Source organism: Bombina bombina, chromosome 5 (assembly GCF_027579735.1).
Source record: "Bombina bombina isolate aBomBom1 chromosome 5, aBomBom1.pri, whole genome shotgun sequence".
Lineage (NCBI taxonomy): Eukaryota > Metazoa > Chordata > Amphibia > Anura > Bombinatoridae > Bombina > Bombina bombina.
The window spans coordinates 436,308,678-436,333,775 of NC_069503.1; the positions used below are offsets into that span (position 1 = coordinate 436,308,678).

General features: G+C 41.8%; 1 protein-coding gene across 4 annotated transcripts in view; it reads right to left on the reverse strand.

Moving 5' to 3' along the window:
• The window catches only part of DNAJC13 (DnaJ heat shock protein family (Hsp40) member C13), a 709,325-nt gene that overhangs the window by 160,807 nt on the left and 523,420 nt on the right, over positions 1-25,098 (reverse strand). For all 4 annotated transcript variants that reach the window (XR_008402530.1, XM_053714290.1, XM_053714292.1 and 1 more), the window contains 4 exons: positions 19,724-19,769; positions 14,238-14,392; positions 12,477-12,678; positions 1,517-1,632 (listed from right to left, as the gene is read on the reverse strand). Coding sequence is in view for 3 of the 4 variants with exons in the window: in XM_053714290.1 (XP_053570265.1) it covers positions 1,517-1,632; positions 12,477-12,678; positions 14,238-14,392; positions 19,724-19,769 (519 nt within the window). In the remaining variant the exon portion in view is untranslated. The remainder of the gene's footprint in view (positions 1-1,516; positions 1,633-12,476; positions 12,679-14,237; positions 14,393-19,723; positions 19,770-25,098) is intronic.

Below are 25,098 nucleotides of genomic sequence, written 5' to 3' on the forward strand. Positions count from 1 at the left end.
TGGGCAAGACTCGTGTAGACGAAGGAGGGAATGATGCAGTACCATGCTTACTCCCCTCACTTGAGGAATCATCTTGGGCATCATTGTCATTATCACATAAATCACATTTATTTAAATGAATAGGAATTCTGGCTTCCCCACATTCAGAACACAGTCTATCTGGTAGTTCAGACATGTTAAACAGGCATAAACTTGATAAGAAAGTACAAAAAACGTTTTAAAATAAAACCGTTACTGTCACTTTAAATTTTAAACTGAACACACTTTATTACTGCAATTGCGAAAAAACATGAAGGAATTGTTCAAAATTCACCAAATTTTCACCACAGTGTCTTAAAGCCTTGAAAATATTGCACACCAATTTTGGAAGCTTTAACCCTTAAAATAACGGAACCGGAGCCGTTTTAAGCTTTAACCCCTTTACAGTCCCTGGTATCTGCTTTGCTGAGACCCAACCAAACCCAAAGGGGAATACGATACCAAATGACGCCTTCAGAAGTCTTTTATAAGTATCAGAGCTCCTCTCACATGCGACTGCATGCCATGCCTCTCAAAAACAAGTGCGCAACACCGGCGCGAAAATGAGACTCTGCCTATGCTTTGGGAAAGCCCCTAAAGAATAAGGTGTCTAAAACAGTGCCTGCCGATATTATTATATCAAAATACCCAGAATAAATGATTCCTCAAGGCTAAATAAGTGTTAATATCAATCGATTTAGCCCAAAAAAAAGTCTACAGTCTAAATAAGCCCTTGTGAAGCCCTTATTTACAATCGTAATAAACATGGCTTACCGGATCCCATAGGGAAAATGACAGCTTCCAGCATTACATCGTCTTGTTAGAATGTGTCATACCTCAAGCAGCAAGGGACTGCAAACTGTTCCCCCAACTGAAGTTAATTGCTCTCAACAGTCCTGTGTGGAACAGCCATGGATTTTAGTTACGGTTGCTAAAATCATTTTCCTCATACAAACAGAATTCTTCATCTCTTTTCTGTTTCTGAGTAAATAGTACGTACCAGCACTATTTGAAAATAACAAACTCTTGATTGAATAATGAAAAACTACAGTTAAACACTAAAAAACTCTAAGCCATCTCCGTGGAGATGTTGCCTGTACAACGGCAAAGAGAATGACTGGGGTAGGCGGAGCCTAGGAGGGATCATGTGACCAGCTTTGCTGGGCTCTTTGCCATTTCCTGTTGGGGAAGAGAATATCCCACAAGTAAGGATGACGCCGTGGACCGGACACACCTATGTTGGAGAAAGCATGCTGTTTTTTAATATAACCATAGTTATGTGCTATGAATATTCTAGGTCTGAAAATGAGTAACTGTAACTAAACACACGATAAAGAAATCAACCTCAAGTCAATTAAATAGCTCTGTTTACAAACCTAATGTAAATGAATCCCTCAAATCCCTTAGTGCTATTATGTAAGGTATTACACTTACTGAAGAAGCAAACTGATTGTGCAATTAGTTTACATAGGCAAATACAACACATGGTTTCACTTACTGGCCTTGTCCTTTAGGAAGACCAAGCACTTCGTAGGCATCTTCTATAGACATTGTGGGAGGCTTCTTTTCTACTTCTTTTTTCCAAGAATCCAGAGTATCCTTTAGAAGCTTTACCTAAATTGACAATCACACATTCATAAAAAAATACTAACAGTATAGCACATAATTACAGATAGTATTTGTTGAAAATTCAAGTTTTAATCCTACAAATTTGAGCTTATATAAAAACTTAAATTATGCTTACCTGATAATTTTCTTTTCTTCAGATGGAAAGAGTCCACAGCTGCATTCATTACATTTAGGAATTCAGAACGTGGCCACCAGGAGGAGGCAGACACCCCAGCCAAAGGCTTCAATACCCCTCCTCCCACTTCCCTCATCCCCCAGTCATTCTGCCGAGGATCAAGGAAAAGTAGAAGAAATATCAGGGTGAAAAGGTGCCAGAAGAATAGAAATAACGGACGCCCCACAGAAAAACACGGGCGGTGAGCTGTGGACTCTTTCTGTCTGAAGAAAAGAAAATGATCAGGTAAGCATAATTTAAGTTTTTCTTCATAAATGGAAAGAGTCCACAGCAGCATTCATTACTTTTGGGAAAACAATACCCAAGCTATAGAGGACACTGAATGCTAAAACGGGAGGGTGCAAAAGGCGGCCCATTCTGAGGGCACCAGGCCTACAATCCATACCCACAAAAACCCTGCTTCGTCCGAAGTCGAGGAAACTTTGAAAAAGGAAAAGGCCCCAAGGACACTGACTTGCAGATAGTCTATAACCCTTGCTAGAGACCGCAGAAAATACTCGACTGAGCCAACACGCCTCCAGGAGACACCGTCGCCCAGCAGTTGGTTCCCAACAACACACCCCTTACCAGAGTAAGGGATCAACTACTGTAAACTCCCAAAAGGGAGAAGACATGGAAGAAAAAACAAGGATACCCGAAGGGACCCCAATAGGAAGCAACAAGTTCCAAATAAAAATAAGGAACCCCTAGAACCGAGCCAAGCTCACAGAGACCCTAACCGTTCTTGAGAAACAAGGAAGGCAACACCCAGACCTCAGATTGTACAGAAACTACAAGGGTAAGACCGGAAATCTGAAATAGAGAAGAAAACTTCTTCTAAATACAGTGCAACCTCACCCTAAAGACAACCGAAGACGGAGTCCTCAAGTCGCAAGATAACTCAGAATATCGAAATATTCAGAATCGAAGTCAACACCACACGCAACAGTCATACCAGGATGACTTTGAAAATGGAATACTTGAAACAAGGAAAGAGCAGCTGAAGATAGATATCAAACACTAAACTGACTGCTAAACATCCACTAAGCATTGGGCACATCACAGGCTATCCAAAAGCCGCCAGTCCTTCTCACATATCTTGAACACGGCGAAAGCACAAAAAATCAAGGAGGCTCACCGAATCTCAACTGACCCGAGGATGAACAATAGATCCCAGATCTTGCTCCAACCCCGAATCAGCCCAAGCGACAGGCAGGTCTGAAAAACAGGGAACAGAAAATACCCCAATCACCAGCCCCCAGGGAAGGACGGAATTGGGTGAACTCGGCCACCCCAACAGAGCTCAGGTGCCAACTCAAAAAGCTCTTTCAAGCAGGTACTCCCAAGGAGAACCCCAAAAAACAATAGATCCCTATGAAGACCTAGCACACTCTATGACATTCCCAACATGGAGACTTCAAGCTCCAGAGATGGAACAGAACAACCCCAGAAAAGCAGACTGCTTTCCTTTACAGGATAAAAACACCTGTTCCAACCTCCTGCACACAGGACAGGACAACGACCCTCCAAAGAGAGGAAACCCCCCCCCCTCCATAGGACAAACTACCCCCCCCCAAAGGAAAGAGCATATATAAGAACAGCGCACATGCTCACAAGACATGAGCCATAGTATGATGAAAACAAAGCCGAATGAAAATCATCCAGACGTCCTGATGAACCCAGAAAGAACTCCCCCTGAAGGGAAGCATACATCATTCAAAGGTCAAGGCAAGCCATAAGGAGCGTATCCAAAAATGCACAAAAAACCTGGCCAAGCTGCCAACAGGCTCAACAAGCCAGTCCTTAGGCCCTAGCCTATGTCCCCTGGAAAAACTGGATCGCTCCAAACCAGCCACAGGATCTAAGGCTCCAGAAATCCAGAAAGATCCCAAACAAAAACTATAGGCCCAGGCCCCAGAATTGTTTAAAACAAAACACCCCAGGGAACACAAACACCCTGTCTGAAAGAATCAGACCTCACAGGGGAATAACCTGACTAACCTGGAAAACGGGAACAAGACTCACTCCTAAATACCAACACAAACAGAAGAGAACACCCGTTGCAGAAGTCCTACACTCCAAAAAGGAGCTAGGGCACGACAGAAGCGCGCAAAGACTCTAGAAACCAAGGGAGAACATTGAGGACACCCGAAAAGCGAGTAGAACAAAGGCTAGTCTCCATATCTTCCTCAGAGTACGTAATCAGAGGACCACACCTAAGGAAAAAGAATGCAGAGCATCCCAAACCCCGGTAGAAAAAAAACCCTAAGCAAAGCTCAGAGAAGGAGACAACACAGCCTAACATCCCTGATAGGGAAACTACAAACTCCAGAAAGTAGGAAAAAGCCACGCGGCCCCCCATAAGGCGGTCAAAACTGATAAGGAGAAACGGCAATGTCCAGAAATCTCGACCCGAAGGAAGAGAACTTCAAAAGGAACAAGACCAAAAAAGACAATTCCAAAGAGCCCCTGAAGGGCAAAACCGCCAGGAACCGGCGGCAGAGACCCTAAGACCTCAAACCTCCAACCCATGTGGGGAAGGAGACACTCTAATTTCTGACGAAATATAGGAAACAACTGAGTGTGTGGCAGCGGAACTTCACTGAGTCCCAGTCGACCAGCCTGAAAGGCGAATAAGGACTGAACCAATCAACCATGCCTCACTGACCCTCAGGTCCTCTCAGAATGCTTAGTTAAAACTTGTAAAATAAAAACAAGAAATAACACAAATAATAATGTGAAGCACTCAGCGCCCTAACTGGACCAGCCAGGCAGAACAGGCGCCACTTGTCTGAAAAAGGCTGCAAGACAGAAGGATCTGAACCCAATCAGGACCAGCCTGAAACCAAGGGACATCACTGTCAAGGCTGCTTATAGTCACCCCCAGAGATGGAGAGATAAACAACAGACAAACATAGGACTAAACATGTCCACACACCAGAAAAATTTCCGTAGAAGTAAAGAGTGCGATCAAAAATTGCTATAGGTTATATAGATTTGAGAAAAAAATTCCAGAATGAAATATATAATAAACCGGAGCTCAAACCAAATAAAAAAATTATCCTAACTGGATTAAAATAAAGGCTAAGGCAACCCGTAGGTTATCGCCCAAGAAGAACAAACACACCCGCAGGACCAGCCCAACAAGGATCCTGTTCTTCCAAGCTCAGAACTTGAAAGGGATACTCAAGGAACAAAACTATAAGAAGATTACGTTATCCTCATATCTAATTCTGCAAGCCATTCGAAGGAGAAGACTGAGAATTCCCAGGTCCATTAAGGATGGGATCCTCCAACAACGCCAAAATGTGCCTCAGTAGGGCACGAAGGCACGCCAGTCTATAAGGAAAGGCACAGCATAAAAGATGACCCCGGCCCAAAGGTTGACCCCCTGAGGCCTCAGGGACAGTCCCCGGAGGGCTGAACAGGACCAGGCCATCCCACGCCTGAGGCGCCCCGGTTAACAGAACACGTACAATATCGGAAGCACACTTCTGGGAGTTGCAGATGCGCCAGAGCAATAATTATAGACATGCGGAACCGTGCCATAACCTCCGGAGGGAACAAGCCACCTTCTAGAGAAGGATGAGCAAAATCTGGGTTACCTGCATGCGTAGTAAGAGATGGTGGTAGGGAACTCGCCACTCGAGGAACAGAACCCCCAGAGGCTGACGGCTCGGCGGCCGCTTGATTCCCTGATCCCGAGGAATTCAGCACTCTAAAACGGCATTCGGAACATAACTGACAGGCCTGTATCATCGGGGCCAATTCGTATTCGTCACAAGAAGCATAATCTGAACTAGAGAGTTCCATCTCCACAATATCAGAATCCTCCATACCGGGTATTGAATACCAAAACGGACCAAATTAGAAACTATAAATGGCAGCTGACACCCCCATTGGCTGGGGCACTCACCACCTCCTATGAACCAGACACCAGTGAACCAGAATTTTTCCGTTGCCACACGGTCAGGAAAGCGGAAATGGAGAGCCAAAACGTAAGCACGCCCGGTCACCAGGTGAACCGTACAGTCCAGAAAAAAGGCCGCGTCACTTCCCAAGGCCGTTATGTTACACAAGCCATGAGCCCAAGTAACACTACACATAAGCAGGTCGAATCACATAACAAACATGATTAAACCCCCCCCCCCCTGTTCAATAACCCCCCCCTCAGGAGATATTAACCCTAGATTCCAAGATACAAAAGGAGCCTCACTGAGACCCTGAGTTAGTTAGTCCTGAAAGGTGGTAGCCTCTCGGGAAAACATTAGTATTACAAAACAATCATGACAAAAGTAAAATGAAACAATCTTACTGGAATCTACGCCATGGAACAGGAACACGGCCCTTCAAGTGTGACAGACAGTTGCTTCGCCTATGCCATGGACTTGAGAGGAGGCAGCAAAACTCGTCAGCGCTGATTGCTTGTGGAGCTGTTAATATGAGTTGGGTTGGTTTTGCAGAAAGACTCTCCCTGCATCTCCGGACTCTAACTTTCACCCATGCTCTCATTGAGAGACTGACAGGATTACTTAAAACTCCAGTCCCATGCCGAAGAGTACTACCCTCCATAAGAGACTATTGAAAATTTCTGACACTTCTCTGCCAACCTCCTGGGACGAAAGGCAAAGAATGACTGGGGGATGAGGGAAGTGGGAGGGGTATTTAAGCCTTTGGCTGGGGTGTCTTTGCCTCCTCCTGGTGGCCAGGTTTTGAATTGCCAAACGTAATGAATGCAGCTGTGGACTCTTTCCATTTAAGAAGAAAACAGAATTTATGTTTACCTGATAAATTTCTTTCTCCAACGGTGTGTCCGGTCCACGGCGTCATCCTTACTTGTGGGATATTCTCTTCCCCAACAGGAAATGGCAAAGAGCCCAGCAAAGCTGGTCACATGATCCCTCCTAGGCTCCGCCTACCCCAGTCATTCGACCGACGTTAAGGAGGAATAATAGCATAGGAGAAACCATATGGTACCGTGGTGACTGTAGTTAAAGAAAATAAATTATCAGACCTGATTAAAAAACCAGGGCGGGCCGTGGACCGGACACACCGTTGGAGAAAGAAATTTATCAGGTAAACATAAATTCTGTTTTCTCCAACATAGGTGTGTCCGGTCCACGGCGTCATCCTTACTTGTGGGAACCAATACCAAAGCTTTAGGACACGGATGAAGGGAGGGAGCAAATCAGGTCACCTAAATGGAAGGCACCACGGCTTGCAAAACCTTTCTCCCAAAAATAGCCTCAGAAGAAGCAAAAGTATCAACTTGTAAAATTTGGTAAAAGTGTGCAGTGAAGACCAAGTCGCTGCCCTACATATCTGATCAACAGAAGCCTCGTTCTTGAAGGCCCATGTGGAAGCCACAGCCCTAGTGGAATGAGCTGTGATTCTTTCGGGAGGCTGCCGTCCGGCAGTCTCGTAAGCCAATCTGATGATGCTTTTAATCCAAAAAGAGAGAGAGGTAGAAGTTGCTTTTTGACCTCTCCTTTTACCTGAATAAACAACAAACAAGGAAGATGTTTGTCTAAAATCCTTTGTAGCATCTAAATAGAATTTTAGAGCGCGAACAACATCCAAATTGTGCAACAAGCGTTCCTTCTTTGAAACTGGTTTCGGACACAGAGAAGGTACGATAATCTCCTGGTTAATGTTTTTGTTAGAAACAACTTTTGGAAGAAAACCAGGTTTAGTACGTAAAACCACCTTATCTGCATGGAACACCAGATAAGGAGGAGAACACTGCAGAGCAGATAATTCTGAAACTCTTCTAGCAGAAGAAATTGCAACTAAAAACAAAACTTTCCAAGATAATAACTTAATATCAACGGAATGTAAGGGTTCAAACGGAACCCCCTGAAGAACTGAAAGAACTAAATTGAGACTCCAAGGAGGAGTCAAAGGTTTGTAAACAGGCTTGATTCTAACCAGAGCCTGAACAAAGGCTTGAACATCTGGCACAGCTGCCAGTTTTTTGTGAAGTAACACCGACAAGGCAGAAATCTGTCCCTTCAGGGAACTTGCCGATAATCCTTTTTCCAATCCTTCTTGAAGGAAGGATAGAATCCTAGGAATCTTAACCTTGTCCCAAGGGAATCCTTTAGATTCACACCAACAGATATATTTTTTCCAAATTTTGTGGTAAATCTTTCTAGTTACAGGCTTTCTGGCCTGAACAAGAGTATCGATAACAGAATCTGAGAAACCTCGCTTCGATAAAATCAAGCGTTCAATCTCCAAGCAGTCAGCTGGAGTGAAACCAGATTCGGATGTTCGAACGGACCCTGAACAAGAAGGTCTCGTCTCAAAGGTAGCTTCCAAGGTGGAGCCGATGACATATTCACCAGATCTGCATACCAAGTCCTGCGTGGCCACGCAGGAGCTATCAAGATCACCGACGCCCTCTCCTGATTGATCCTGGCTACCAGCCTGGGGATGAGAGGAAACGGCGGGAACACATAAGCTAGTTTGAAGGTCCAAGGTGCTACTAGTGCATCCACTAGAGCCGCCTTGGGATCCCTGGATCTGGACCCGTAGCAAGGAACTTTGAAGTTCTGACGAGAGGCCATCAGATCCATGTCTGGAATGCCCCATAGTTGAGTGACTTGGGCAAAAATTTCCGGATGGAGTTCCCACTCCCCCGGATGCAATGTCTGACGACTCAGAAAATCCGCTTCCCAATTTTCCACTCCCGGGATGTGGATAGCAGACAGGTGGCAGGAGTGAGACTCCGCCCATAGAATAATCTTGGTCACTTCTTCCATCGCTAGGGAACTCCTTGTTCCCCCCTGATGGTTGATGTACGCAACAGTCGTCATGTTGTCTGATTGAAACCGTATGAACTTGGTCCTCGCTAGCTGAGGCCAAGCCTTGAGAGCATTGAATATCGCTCTCAGTTCCAGAATATTTATCGGTAGAAGAGATTCTTCCCGAGACCAAAGACCCTGAGCTTTCAGGGATCCCCAGACCGCGCCCCAGCCCATCAGACTGGCGTCGGTCGTGACAATGACCCACTCTGGTCTGCGGAATGTCATCCCTCGTGACAGGTTGTCCAGGGACAGCCACCAACGGAGTGAGTCTCTGGTCCTCTGATTTACTTGTATCTTTGGAGACAAGTCTGTATAGTCCCCACTCCACTGACTGAGCATGCACAGTTGTAATGGTCTTAGATGAATGCGCGCAAAAGGAACTATGTCCATTGCCGCTACCATCAACCCGATCACTTCCATGCACTGAGCTACGGAAGGAAGAGGAACGGAATGAAGTATCCGACAAGAGTCCAGAAGTTTTGTCTTTCTGGCCTCTGTTAGAAAAATCCTCATTTCTGAGGAGTCTATAATTGTTCCCAAGAAGGGAACCCTTGTTGACGGGGATAGAGAACTCTTTTCCACGTTCACTTTCCAGCCGTGAGATCTGAGAAAGGCCAGGACGATGTCCGTGTGAGCCTTTGCTCGAGGGAGGGACGACGCTTGAATCAGAATGTCGTCCAGGTAAGGTACTACTGCAAAGCCCCTTGGTCTTAGTACCGCTAGAAGGGACCCTAGTACCTTTGTGAAAATCCTTGGAGCAGTGGCTAATCCGAAAGGAAGCGCCACAAACTGGTAATGTTTGTCCAGGAATGCAAACCTTAGGAACCGATGATGTTCCTTGTGGATAGGAATATGTAGATACGCATCCTTTAAATCCACCGTGGTCATGAATTGACCTTCCTGGATGGAAGGAAGGATAGTTCGAATGGTTTCCATCTTGAACGATGGGACCTTGAGAAATTTGTTTAAGATCTTGAGATCTAAGATTGGTCTGAACGTTCCCTCTTTTATGGGAACTATGAACAGATTGGAGTAGAACCCCATCCCTTGTTCTCTTAATGGAACAGGATGAATCACTCCCATTTTTAACAGGTCTTCTACACAATGTAAGAACGCCTGTCTTTTTATGTGGTCTGAAGACAACTGAGACCTGTGGAACCTCCCCCTTGGGGGAAGTCCCTTGAATTCCAGAAGATAACCCTGGGAGACTATTTCTAGCGCCCAAGGATCCAGAACATCTCTTGCCCAAGCCTGAGCGAAGAGAGAGAGTCTGCCCCCCACCAGATCCGGTCCCGGATCGGGGGCCAATATTTCATGCTGTCTTGGTAGCAGTGACAGGTTTCTTGGCCTGCTTTCCCTTGTTCCAGCCTTGCATTGGTCTCCAAGCTGGCTTGGCTTGAGAAGTATTACCCTCTTGCTTAGAGGACGTAGCACTTTGGGCTGGTCCGTTTTTACGAAAGGGACGAAAATTAGGTCTATTTTTTGCCTTGAAAGGCCTATCCTGAGGAAGGGCGTGGCCCTTACCCCCAGTGATATCAGAGATAATCTCTTTCAAGTCAGGGCCAAACAGCGTTTTCCCCTTGAAAGGAATGTTTAGTAACTTGTTCTTGGAAGACGCATCAGCCGACCAAGATTTCAACCAAAGCGCTCTGCGCGCCACAATAGCAAACCCAGAATTCTTAGCCGCTAACCTAGCCACTTGCAAAGTGGCGTCTAGAGTGAAAGAATTAGCCAATTTGAGAGCATTGATTCTGTCCATAATCTCCTCATAAGGAGGAGAATCACTATCGAGCACCTTAATCAGTTCATCAAACCAGAAATATGCAGCTGTAGTGACAGGGACAATGCATGAAATGGGTTGTAGAAGGTAACCCTGCTGAACAAACATCTTTTTAAGCAAACCTTCTAATTTTTTATCCATAGGATCTTTGAAAGCACAACTATCCTCTATGGGAATAGTGGTGCGTTTGCTTAAAGTAGAAACCGCTCCCTCGACCTTGGGGACTGACTGCCATAAGTCCTTTCTGGGGTCGACCATAGGAAACAATTTTTTAAATATGGGGGGAGGGACGAAAGGAATACCGGGCCTTTCCCATTCTTTATTAACAATGTCCGCCACCCGCTTGGGTATAGGAAAAGCTTCTGGGAGCCCCGGCACCTCTAGGAACTTGTCCATTTTACATAGTTTCTCTGGAATGACCAACTTTTCACAATCATCCAGAGTGGATAATACCTCCTTAAGCAAAATGCGGAGATGTTCCAACTTAAATTTAAATGTAATCACATCAGATTCAGCCTGATGAGAAATGTTCCCTGAATCAGTAATTTCTCCCTCAGACAAAACCTCCCTGGCCCCCTCAAATTGGATTAGGGGCCCTTCAGAGATATTAATATCAGCGTCGTCATGCTCTTCAGTAACTAAAACAGAGCAGCCACGCTTACGCTGACAAGGGTTCATTTTGGCTAAAATGTTTTTGACAGAATTATCCATTACAGCCGTTAATTGTTGCATAGTAAGGAGTATTGGCGCGCTAGATGTACTAGGGGCCTCCTGAGTGGGCAAGACTCGTGTAGACGAAGGAGGGAATGATGCAGTACCATGCTTACTCCCCTCACTTGAGGAATCATCTTGGGCATCATTGTCATTATCACATAAATCACATTTATTTAAATGAATAGGAATTCTGGCTTCCCCACATTCAGAACACAGTCTATCTGGTAGTTCAGACATGTTAAACAGGCATAAACTTGATAAGAAAGTACAAAAAACGTTTTAAAATAAAACCGTTACTGTCACTTTAAATTTTAAACTGAACACACTTTGTTACTGCAATTGCGAAAAAACATGAAGGAATTGTTCAAAAATCACCAAATTTTCACCACAGTGTCTTAAAGCCTTAAAAATATTGCACACCAAATTTGGAAGCTTTAACCCTTAAAATAACGGAACCGGAGCCGTTATAAGCTTTAACCCCTTTACAGTCCCTGGTATCTGCTTTGCTGAGACCCAACCAAGCCCAAAGGGGAATACGATACCAAATGACGCCTTCAGAAAGTCTTTTCTAAGTATCAGAGCTCCTCTCACATGCGACTGCATGCCATGCCTCTCAAAAACAAGTGCGCCACACCGGCGCGAAAATGAGACTCTGCTTATGCTTTGGGAAAGCCCCTAAGAATAAGGTGTCTAATACAGTGCCTGCCGATATTATTATATCAAAATACCCAGATAAAATGATTCCTCAAGGCTAAATATGTGCTAATAATGAATCGATTTAGCCCAGAAAAGTCTACAGTCTAAATAAGCCCTTGTAAAGCCCTTATTTACGATCGTAATAAATATGGCTTACCGGATCCCATAGGGAAAATGACAGCTTCCAGCATTACATCGTCTTGTTAGAATGTGTCATACCTCAAGCAGCAAGAGACTGCACACTGTTCCCCCAACTGAAGTTAATTGCTCTCAACAGTCCTGTGTGGAACAGCCATGGATTTTAGTTACGGTTGCTAAAATCATTTTCCTCATACAAACAGAAATCTTCATCTCTTTTCTGTTTCTGAGTAAATAGTACATACCAGCACTATTTCAAAATAACAAACTCTTGATTGAATAATAAAAAACTACAGTTAAACACTAAAAAACTCTAAGCCATCTCCGTGGAGATGTTGCCTGTACAACGGCAAAGAGAATGACTGGGGTAGGCGGAGCCTAGGAGGGATCATGTGACCAGCTTTGCTGGGCTCTTTGCCATTTCCTGTTGGGGAAGAGAATATCCCACAAGTAAGGATGACGCCGTGGACCGGACACACCTATGTTGGAGAAAATTAGTTTCTTAACTGCTTTGTGAAAACAATTAGTCTAAACTTACAGGATCCTTGATAGGCCAGTTGGGAAACCGGAGTGTGTCACAGAAATGTTTCAGGTAGTAAATGTTGCAGAAGAGCTCATTCTCTAGTTGTGGGTAATTGATAGCAGGAATAGGACAATACTGATAAAGTGCTCTTGTGTTACTTTGTAAGCGGGGGCTGAAGTCAGCCAGATGGGCAGCAATCTTCTCTATCATTAGTCGTCTGCAAACAAGAAGTAAAAGATTATGCAAATGCTTAGTAATAAGAACCACGGCCAAAAATGAACTAAATCAATACTTATATCAGAACCATGGACAGCTACCTTCTTTATAAGTTATTCTTTTCCTTTGTTTTTTAAATACACAAAAATGTCTACTTTCCGGTCTTCCTTCTGTCCCTTTTCAAACAAAATACACAAAAATGTCAAAAAAATACTCAACACTTAAAGTCTGTATTTGTTAACAAGACTTCCCTGTCCTCTTTTGCTACCACATCCTCACTATTAGCCAGATCGTCTAAAGCTCTCGGCTTAGGCGACAAGATCTAAGAAGTCTCATCAGTACAACAAGGTCCCTCCAAAAAAAATTAGAAACACAAATTTTATCTTGAGACATATTTACATTGCTATGTAGTGTTCTTTCTGTGCAGGAAATATTCCTACATTATGAGGTATATTTATCAAGTGCGAGCGGACATGATACGATGTAGCGTATCGTGTCCGCTGCACATTGATAAATGCTGAGAGCATACGCTGTCGGCATTTATCAATGCACAAGCATTTCACCAGAACTGCTTGTGCAATACCGCCCCTGCAGATTGGCCGCTAGTAGGGGTGTCAATCAACCTGATCGTATTCGATCGGGTTGATTTCTGTTCACCGCCTCAGAGCAGGTAGAGTTATGGAGCAGCGGTCTTTAGGCTCGCCGGAAACAAGGGGCATCAAGCTCCATTCGGAGCTTGATAATTCGGCCCCATATATAAAGTGGAAATAAATACCAAATATTTTGTGTGATTTCTCTGCATGCTGGCGAGTTTTTGATCATCGGCCCCTATGTATGTATGTTTCACTATTTAACAACTTTGTTGGGGTAAAACACATGATTCTGTCCAAGTAATGGTATTGGAGTCTTCTTTCTTGTAGAAATGTTATTAACTTTTCACTCCATGATAATTTCTCTTTTATATCCATTTAACAAGGATATATAAATTAAAATTCAACACATTCAAGCATAAAATAAACCACACTTGTATACAAAATACTAAAATTTAAGAAAAGAGAAAAAAACTCAAAGGGACAGGAAACTTAAAAACTATGTGCAGAATTATGTAACATTATCCTAGCAACACCTTCAAAAACGAAAGAGATGTGAGAAATTTAACCCCACAACCGTATACTTATTTTCCGCTCCTCGCCAGCCTCATCTTTTTTTTTTTTTAAAAGCGCGTCACGAGCATGCTGTCTAATCACAGCGAGCCCAATTGCGCCATTGAACTAAATGTTGTGCGCTCCCGTGCTGGGTAAAGCAGCCTACATCTGCGTGAGCCCGCTACATTTAATTCAATGTCACGATCGGGCGTGCTGCGATTACGCAGCGCACCCATGAGGCACTTTTGAGAGAAAAAAAAATCAGAGTAGGCTGGAGAGAAGTTAAAAGTAAGTAAACATGTGGGGGGTTATATCTGTCACATCTCTTTCATTTTGAAGATGTTTTTATGTTTACTGTCCCTTTAAGTTGATTTCATAAAAAAAGAAAATAATAAATGTTCACTCTCATGGTTACCTCATTTCACTGCTCCATATGGCTTCTGGAGTATCAAACTCTCCAAGGAAAATTTCAGAAAACTTTTCTGGTTCATAATTTTCTAGGTAGCAGACCATAGCTTCAGGAAGGATATGGCCAAGTATGCTCCGTTGAAAAATATCTGGTCCTTTGCTCTGAGGGCAAAGAGATCGAACAGTTTGCATTGTAAATGATGCTGTAATTACTATATGAACAAAAGTATTAAAATATGGTAGCAGAAAGCATTTAAAGACAAGGAGAATTTGGGTCAGGGAAGATTTTAAAGATTATATTATTTTTGCTAGTTCACTACTTCTCTCATATTGTTATAACAAGTTTTTGACATGGCAAAGGTCCATTTGAAGACCAAAGCACCTAGTCCTCTATAATTGTTTTTCGTCCATATTTTTGTTTATTTCTTGTCTGCCTCTTTATGCCTCCCCACATTACACCAACGTGTTTGGTATCATTCAGCAAAATAGGGGGCTTAAAGGGACACTAAACAATAAATAAATGTCATGCACCTGCCTCTAATAATGGGTGAAACAATTTTAGAGTTAGAAAGTTACCTGATTGCGCAAAATATGCTTAAGGTGAAATTGCTTCTAATTGTTATTCTAAAGGTCTATATTTAACTCCTTAACACTGGCAGTCTAAACAAAATGATGCCAAAGAATCTATTACTTTGTGAGTAGAAATCAGCCCAAATTAGAAGGTTGAATTATAAGTTTAAAAATGTTATAACAATTTAATCACAAACATAAAATTATCAGATCATTATCTGGGGATAGAAGATCCTTTAATGATAAAAGTCCCGCCTATAATTAGCGTCAGTATAATAACAATAGTAGGAGAAAATGGAGAACAAGGAATGATAAAGATTGGAGGAAACAGGTTAATATAGAAAATAGGACTCCAAATATAAATAGGAATAGGTATTCCACTTATGAGCTAAACAGTAGGCCAAATGTGCATACCGACTCCCCCTACAGGATACCTATGATAAATAGGTTTCAGCCATTAGTGAACAATGGGGTTGAAATTACAATCCAACAGACAAGATGAATACATAAAAAAAAAATATTTGATCCCCAGTACCAGCAATATAGACGGCCATCATCAGTATCATTTTTTAGAGATAGACCAAAAACTAACGGACAGAAATTTACCGTTACCTCAGAGAAACCCAAGGAAAAGATGGGCCTCAAGAGACGAGGAAAGTGGGAAAGGGGTGTACAGAAACCCAAAAAACAAACGATTCTTAATAGAAAGAGCAGTATCTACAACTTAATTAGTATAGAACAGAGAAACAAACAAACAGAGGTGTTAGATAGGGGACTCTCTTTGCCCCTTCTCAGGGAATAAATACATTTAATGCATATGTGGATGCTCACAAATATCTAAAAAAAATCTCACTGTAAAGAAATGTTTTTTAAAAAAAAAACAAAAAAACAAAAACAAAACTGTGAGAGACAGGCGTTTGGTAAAAACATAGATGATACTGGGTTTGTCCATACAAATCTTAGACAGAAAACAAGATAGAAATTGATATGGCGAATACACTGTTAAACAATTAGTCCACTTATAGGATTTAAAGAAGAACCCTACAGAAATGTTTTCTAGGGAATTAAATGAACATATAAGAAAAGCAAAAGAAACAGGGATTTAAATGAGTCTCTATCCTAAGGCAACCCAAAAATTCCATTACTATATCGTCTACCTAAAATCCATAAATCAGTAAATAAACCACCAGGAAGACCAATAGTGTCTGGAATAAATTCTATAACGTCCAATTTATCTGAGTATATTGATATATATCTACAGGACTATCTAAAAAGGATACCCTCACATCTCAAAGACGCTACAGATGTATTACGTATCCTAGACACTTTAGAGTGGGAAGATGATTTTCTAATAGCCACATGCGATGTCTCTTCATAATATACTAGTATTAGACACAATGATGGCATAGAGGCAGTTAATTTTTACCTGGAAAGAGAGAATTCTTTGAGGAATGAACAAAAATCATTCATCTTAGATAGTATAAGATACATTTTAACTAATAATTATTTTCATCTTGATAATGCATTTTATTTACAAGAGTGTGGTACTGCTATGGGGACCAAATTTGCCCCAAGTTATGCAAATTTGTTTATGGGCCAATGGGAACACATTTTCCTTGATTCTGTTGACCTGGGGACAAATCTGGTCCTCTATAAAAAGATATATAGATGATATTTTGATAATCTGGAGAGGTACTAGGAAGGCTCTTATTTGTTTTTTTTTTCAAGAATGAATAATAATGAGAAGAACTTGAGCTTCACTTATTAGATTAGTAGTGATGAGGACAATTTTTTGGATTTGGAAATATTTATCAAAGATCGGAAAATATATACCAAAACCTTTTTCAAGCAAGTAGACGCGAACACGCCACTAGTTACCACTTAGAAAAATGTAAATTGAGCATCCCCAAAAACCAGTTCATGCGCATTAGGAAAAATTGCAATGAAATTGAAGATTTCAAGGTCCAATCAGAAGAATTAGAAGGTATATCTATAGATAGGGGTTATAATACAGATCTGATCAAGAGAGCTTAATGTGAGGCATCGGAGTTAGGAGCAAGTTGATTATACCTAAGAACAAAGGAGACTTCTAGAAAGACGTTAGTGAAATATTTGTTCAGTTTATAACCCAATTTAATATCAATAAATATGAGTTCGATTTTTTTTTTTAAAGTATTGCCACTTCCTAAAATCCGATGAAGTGTTATGATCACATCTTCCCAACCGCCCACAAATTGTATATAGAAAAAGTAAGAATTTTAAGGCTATGCTAGCTCCAACAGATATCAAAAGGAACAATAAGGGTATGTTTAATAAAGAGATGAATTTGTGGGGGAACACATTAAGGTGATTCTATCCATGTTCCAAATGCAAGGCCTGTTAACCTGCCTCCAAAAAGAAGTATTTTAGCTCAAATATAACTTGTAAGGAATTAACAATTAAATACATATATAGATATTCTGAACTTAATATAGTTTATTTGATAGAATGTTTATGTGGCAAGTAATATTTAGGAGAATTGGAAAGGCCTGTTAGGGATAGAATCAGTGAACATTTGAATTCAATAGAGAACATGGATCTAGTAAGGAATCAAGATTTACCTATACCAAAACACTTTAAGAAGTGTAATGGCAATTTAAAACACTTTAGTTATACAGTGATAGAGTTAAACCTAATTGGAGAGGAGGGAATATCAGAACAGAACTACTTAATCGAGAAGCAAAATTGATTTTTGAGTTAAATACACTATCCCCCCAAGGGCCTAAACTTAGATTTCAATTTGTGGTGCTTATTGAATATAATAAAATGAGTACAGAGTAATGCAATGGTTATACATTTTGATTATAAGGTACATGTGCAATATTCTACGATGTAGATTCCAAAAATGTTAAACTACTAATTTTTTTCTATAAACAAGAAAAAGAAAACAACAAATCCTGGTCAGTCTTGGTAAGCTTCGTATCCATCTATTTTATATTTTTTTAAATAATTTTTTATTGAGATTCTTGATATGTTTACAACTGAGAATAAATGACATAGTAAAATTATACTTGTTATTATACAACACAAGATATGCAGTCAACAATTACAACCCTAGCGTAAAACCGAGGGAATGGTATGTGTCTAGATACATACTGCACAACTAGTAGATCTTTGAGAATCTCGTTTTCTTTCATACAAATATAACAGTGTTTAAACAGTGGTTAATTCAATGGTTCCATATCGACCAACTGATAGAGGCAACAATTACTTATTAATAATGATAACCATAGAAATTATATATTTTCTATAACTTAATGGCAATTTCTTATAGTGTATAATTAGAAAAAGGTTCCAGATACCTTCAGTACAAACATGTAAGTATACTCCAAAAAGGAAAAAGGAAGGGAAAAGAGGGTAAGCACTTTATTGGACATCCTGTCTCTAGTAGGAAAGGGCTAAGGGGACCCAGCGGGTCTCTAAAGTCCATCTATTTTAAAACCTCTTAGAGTTCTTACTTTTGTTAATCAGAAACAGTTGTTCAAACCTTATTACCTTCTTTTTTTTGCAAGGAAGGAAAGATAAGAAATGGGGAAAACTATAAGTATCCAGATATAAGTGAGAAAAGAGGCTGACCTAACAGTTTGAGGGTAGAATAAGGATGAAGGAGAGAAGCTCAATTGAACCCCACGCTATTGGACAGAATAATAGTTAGTTAAAGCACTCAGTGTGGTTATGAGCGTGATTCCCAATAACATTTTATGTTTTGGTATGTCTCTAGGTCACCTCTTTGGAAATAGCCATACTCTTCTAGGAGTAGAGTCTTTTCCATGAGCTTTTCCCATGTAGAGTGAGTAGGTGTAGTTGGGGACTTCCATAGGGCGGCAATGAGACATCTCACTGAGTTTAGCGCTAACTGAATTAAGCACAAACGGAGATTACAATGGCATCTTGGAAGTAAATTTAGTAATGCTGCAGTTGGTTGAAGTTGGTACCTAGTGTCTTCATCAAGAATGGATTTTATGTAGGACGCCTGTATTCCGGACTTCTCATTCCTATGTGTGAGTATGGATTATCTTCTTATTTCTGTGCTTCAATATCACATTAAGGAGATTTTCCTCTCCCTTTGACAGGATCGAAGTATTTGTGTGATTCTGGATCTGGACATTCAGTACTAACAGCTTGGCCGGATAGTCATGTTTGTATACCCATCTCTGGATATATGTGTTTTTATTGTTGTATCAACTTTCACTTTTTAGTTATATTGTATCAATTGTTTTAGATTAAATGCATTTTTGATAATTTTATGTTTGTGATTAAATTGTTATAACATTTTTAAAAACTTATAATTCAACCTACTAATTTGGGCTGATATCTACTCACAAAGTAACAGATTATTTGGCACCATTTTGTTTAGGACTTCCAGTGTTAAGGGGTTAAATATAGACCCTTAGAATAACCATATGAAACAATTTATTTCCTTTTTCCCTAGTCAAACCCACCTTAAGCATTTTCTGCGCAATCAGGTAACTCTCTAACTACACTAACTGTGCAAACATGTTAGAACTGGAATGTAGCTAAAAATAGATTTCAACATGGATGCACCCATGTCTAGAGGGAGACGGGGAATAACCTCAACACTAAGCTAATAAAATGTATTTAGAGTTTAATGTCCCTTGAACATTTAGAAGTTTTGATAATAGTGTTTAGCCAGGAATGATGGTTAAGAAAATATTTTGAAAGTGAATCTTGAAACCCTGTTTCTCTTTAGATACCATATTAAGATTATAGACAAAGGCACCATAAAGTCCAGATTTTCAGTTTTCTACTTACATAACACTAGCATAAGTCAAACTTATATAATACAATAAAAGTATGCACTGTTTCCAAAAATATATAAATAAATCAGATGATATAGAATTTTCTTGGTTAATTCATACTCACCTCTTCTGACCTAAAAGCCTGTTTTGTATGGGAATACTTTAAAAACCTAAAAGAAAAAGACAAAAAATTGCCATGTAAAATAAAAAAATCAGAGCAAATATATAAAAAAACAAAACAAAACACCCTGTTTCTGAAGGGTAAACCACGGCCAAATGGTGAATAGCACTAAAAATGGTCAAAGATGACTAACAGCCGAGACTGCTGGAGCTTCCTGAAGCTAAGACGTATATATATATATATATATATATATATATATATATATATATATATATATATATATATGTCTTGCAGTATGATATGCAAAGTATATATATACATATATATATATATGTCTGTTTGGGTGAAGGGGTTAAACAAATGCAGCAAATATATTTTCTACTTTTGGAGAATTTAAATCCAAAAGGCATCTTTCATCATGTTCTACCATATATTTTTGTCTTTTAGAGGCTTTAGGGATAAAGCCATTCAGAGACTTGTTTGCTCAAGTCATTCAAATCGGAGAGAACAGGGGAAGAGAGGCTACAGTGCTTAAAGGAACATGATACCCAAATGTTGAAGCACATGAAAGTGATTCAGCATAGCTGTAAAAACCTGACTAGCAAATATCACCTGAACATCTCTATGTAAAAAAAGGAAGAGATTTTACCTCAAATTACCCAAGTTTTCACACCCCACTGTAAGGAGACTTTAAGCAGCCAGTTAGGATGCTTGTCCCACAACAAGCTAGGGAGTGTGCATCTGTCACGTTATTTTCCTATTCAGTTTAAGTTCTATGAAATTTCATGAGACTTCAGTGAAATCTCATGAGACTTCAGTGAAATCTCATGAGATCACAGCAAACCCAAAGCACTGCCTCAGCACTGTTAATGCTGATTGACAATTTTTTTCCAACTTGCAGCTGGCGAGCTAAAGAAATTTGGAGGTAAGATATCTTCCTTTTTTACATAAAGATGGTCAGGAGAATTTTTCTTGTCAGCTTTTTACAGTTGTGCTGCATCACTTTCAAGTGATTTAGCATATGAGTATTATTTCCCTTTAAGTATACATACACAGTTTTGCCTCAGTCTCTCCTCCCATGAGGAAACAGCTGTTACCACTGACTTAAAAGCAACACAGCATCTGATTGGTTATTCTACTTCTGCCTCTGTGCTAAGACAGGGAACCAACTGAAGACTATGTAAAACATAAATTATGCATCTGTGGGAGGGGAATCCACTACTTCATTCATTACTTGTGGGAATTAAGAACCTGGCTACCAGGAGGAGGCAAAGACACCCCAGCCAAAGGCTTAAATACCTCCCCCACTCTCCTCACCCCCCAGTCATTCTGCCAAGGGAACAAGGTACAGTAGGAGAAATATCAGGGTATAAATTTTGCCAAAAGAATACAAATAAATTTAGGTCCGCCCACCGTAGAAACGGGCGGGAGCAGTGGACTCAACTCCCACAGATGGAAATGAAATTATCAGGTAAGCATAATTTATGTTTTCCATCTTAATGGGAAGAGAGTCCACTGCTTCATTCATTACTTGTGGGAACAAATACCCAAGCTATAGAGGACACTAAATGAAAAAAAAACTAGAGGGCAAAAGGAGGCGGACCCTAAACTGAGGGCACCACTGCCTGCAGAACCTTTCTCCCAAAAGCTGCTTCCGCCGACGCAAACACATCAAATTTGTAAAATTTTGCAAAAGTATGTAAAGAAGACCAAGTGGCTGGCTTATAAATCTGCTCCATAGAGGCCTTGTTCTTAAAGGCCCAAGAAGAGGCCAAAGCCCTAGTTGAGTGAGCCATAATCCTCTGAGGAGGCTTATGTCTCGCTGCCTCATAGGCCAGACGGATCATGCTCCTCAACCAAAAAGACAGTGAAGTGGAAGAGGCCCTCTGCCCTCTGAGCTTCCCCGAATACACCACAAATAAAGAAGTGTGTCTGAACTCCTTTGTGGCCTGAAGATAAAACTTCAAGGCCTGAACCACATCCAAATTATGAAGCAACCTTTCCTTTGATGAAGAAGGGTTAGGACACAAAGAAGGAACTACTATTTCCTGAGTGATGTTACGATTCAACATAACCTTGGGAAGAAAGCCCAATCCAGTGCAAAGAACAGCCTTATCAGCGTGAAAGACCAGGTAAGGAGGCTCACATTGCAAGGCTGCTAACTCAGACTCTGCTAGCCGATGCAATCGCCAGTAGGAATAGGACTTTCCAGGAAAGAATTTTATAGTCAAGCGCATGCATAGGCTTAAACAGAGCACTCTGCAAAACCTTAAGAACCAAGTTTAAGCTCCAGGGAGGGGCAGAATTTCTAAAGACAGGTCTGATCCTAGACAGAGCCTGAATGAAGGACTGAATGTCAAGAAGCTCCGCTAGCTTCTTGTGTAACAGTACAGATAAAGACGAAATCTGTCCCTTTAAGGAACTTGCGGCAAGACCCTTATCCAGACCATCCTGAAGAAAAGCCAAAGGTAATGTTGTCTGACTGGAATCTGATGAATTGGACGACACCAGGGGGGGCCAAGCCCTCAAAGCATTGAATATTGTTCAAAGTTCAAGAATATTTATCGGTAGACTTGATTCCTCTCAAGTCCACCTTTCCTGTGTCTTTCTGGCACCCCAAACAGCTTCCAATCCTGATAGACTTGCGTCCATGGTCACAATCTCCCAGGATGGTCTCAAGAATGATGTCCCCTGGGACAGCTGTCCCGGATGGATCCACCAAGAGAGGGACTCCCTTGTTCGGTTGTCCAGTGATATATGCTGGGATAGATCTGAGTGATCGCCGTTCCATTGTCTCAACATGCACAACTGAAGAGGTTTGAGATCGAACCTGGCGTATGGAATGACATCTATGCTGGATACCATGAGCCCAATCACCACCATACACCTGGCCACAGATGTCCTTGAGGAGGTCTGAAGGGCAAGACAGTTGGATGCAATCTTGCAATGTCTCTGATCTGTCAAGAATACCTTCAAGGATAAGGAATCTCTTCCTTCTTTATCTTCCATCCGTGAGATCGAAGGAGAAGAGCCCTCGAGTAATCCTCCGTGAGACTGCAGGACGGAGCCTGGACCAGGATGTCATCCAGATAAGGAGCCACTGCAATACCTCTGGCTCTCGCTACCACGAGCAGCGCTACCAGAACCTTCGTAAAGACTCTTGGGGCAGTCGCCAGACTGAACGGTAGGGCCACTAACTGGAAGTGTTGGTCCTGAAATGCGAATCTTGGGAACCTGAAGTGATCCTTGTGGATCGGCAGGTGAAGGAAAGCATCCTTCAAATCTATTGTCGACATAAACTGTCCCTCTTGAACCAGGGGGCAGAAACGACCTGATCGTCTCCATTTTGAACGATGGGACGGACAGAAACTTGTTTAGACACTTTAAGTCCAGAATTGGGCGAAACGTGCCCTCCTTCATTGGGACCACAAAAAGGTTTGAATAATACCCCAGACCTCTTTTTTTGCTAGAGTGACTGGGACGATTACTTTGAGAGAGGAGAGATCCCTCACGCATCCTAGGAAGGATTCTCTCTTCTCTGGACTTGATGATAGGTTTGACAGGAGGAATCTGCCTCTGGGCGGATGAGTCTTGAACCCTATCCTGTAACCCTGGGCAACGACCTCCAGAACCCAAGGGTCCTGAACGTCTCTTATCCAGGCCTCCGCAAAAAGAGATAGTTTGCCCCCTACGCGATCTGAAGATGGCTTGAGGGCCGCCCCTTCATGCCGATTTTGTCTCGGCGGGCTTCTTACTCTGCTTGGTTTCATTCGAAGAGTTAGCTGGCTTCCAAGATCCCTTGGACTGCTCTGTCTTCGCGGAAAGCTGCTGGCGATGAGACTTGTCTGGATAAGAGGGCCGAAAAGTAGACCTGGACCAAAAAGAACCTTCCCTTTAAACGGGAGGTAAAGTAATCTAGACTTGGAAGTCATGTCCGCAGACCACAGAGCCCTATGGGCTAAAAACAGAAAACCCTGATGTCTTGGCATTCAGGCGAATAATCTGCATCACAGATGAACGAATTAGCTACCCTTAAGGCCTTAATTCGTTCCTGAATCTCCTCGAGGGGAGTCTCCACCTCGACCATAGCTGACAGTGCGTCACACCAATAGGTAGCTCTACCAGCCACCGCATCGACCGCTGCTGCCAGTTGAAAAACGTACCCCGTGAGTTGTAACATCTATCTCAACATGGACTCCAATTTTTTATCCATGGGCTCCTTGAACGAAGAGCTATCTTCGAGTGGGATAGTCAGTCTCTTACAGAGCGTGGAAATAGCACTTTAGGGATGGCCCCCCACAGCTCAAGCTGCGAGTCCGGAACAGGGAACAGCTTTTTAAAAGAAGTAGAAGGGGAAGTACGAACCAAGTTTCTCCCATTTATTCTGAATAGCCATTTTAACGGGGACCGGGAAAGTCTGAGGCACCACCCTGTCCTCATAAACCCTATCTAGCTTAGGGATCGAAGGTTCCTCTGGCAGTTTCGGTTCAGGAACCTCCAGCGTAGCAAGAACCTCTTTCAGCAGAAAGCGCAAATGCTCCATCTTAAATTTTAAATCTGGATCCTCCGTAGACGGAGGCCTAGAAATCGCTGATTCCGACCCAGAAAGAACGTCCTCCGAAGAGTCGGAGTCATCCTCATCTGCTTATAATCTGTCAGAGACATCCAGCGGAGTAGATGACCCCTGGGACGTATAGCTATTATTCACCGTTCGCTTAGTAGGGCGTGGTAAGGCATTAAAGGCAGCAAAAACCACCGTTTGTAACTGATCAGCAAAATCTGGCGGCCAAAGGGCCCTTCCCGGGGGAGGATTAGTAATGCCCTGAGGAGCTGCATGTGCAATCAGAGATGAGTATAGGGAACGCACTTCCGACAGAGAACCCTGAGAGGTGGACGGCTCAGTTGTACTCAATATCTTATTCTTTTTAGATATTGCAATTTTATCAAAGCATGTGGAACAGAGTTGAGCAGGCAGATCAACCGGAACCTCCTCACAATAGACACAAAGATTAGGTTTAATTAAATAGGGAGTACCCTCTAACATATCATAGTCCTCCATAGCTTGCGCCTTTATTGCCTACTAGATAGAAATTAAATGACACCTTTATATCCCAATGGTCGGGGCACTCACCACCTCCTATGACCCAGACCACAGAGAAAACATAATTTATGCTTACCTGATAAATTCCTTTCTCCTGTAGTGTGATCAGTCCACGGGTCATCATTACTTCTGGGATATTGCTCCTCCCCAACAGGAAGTGCAAGAGGATTCACCCAGCAGAGCTGCCATATAGCTCCTCCCCTCTACGTCACCTCCAGTCATTCGACCAAGGACCAACGAGAAAGGAGAAGCCAAAGGGTGTAGTGGTGACTGGAGT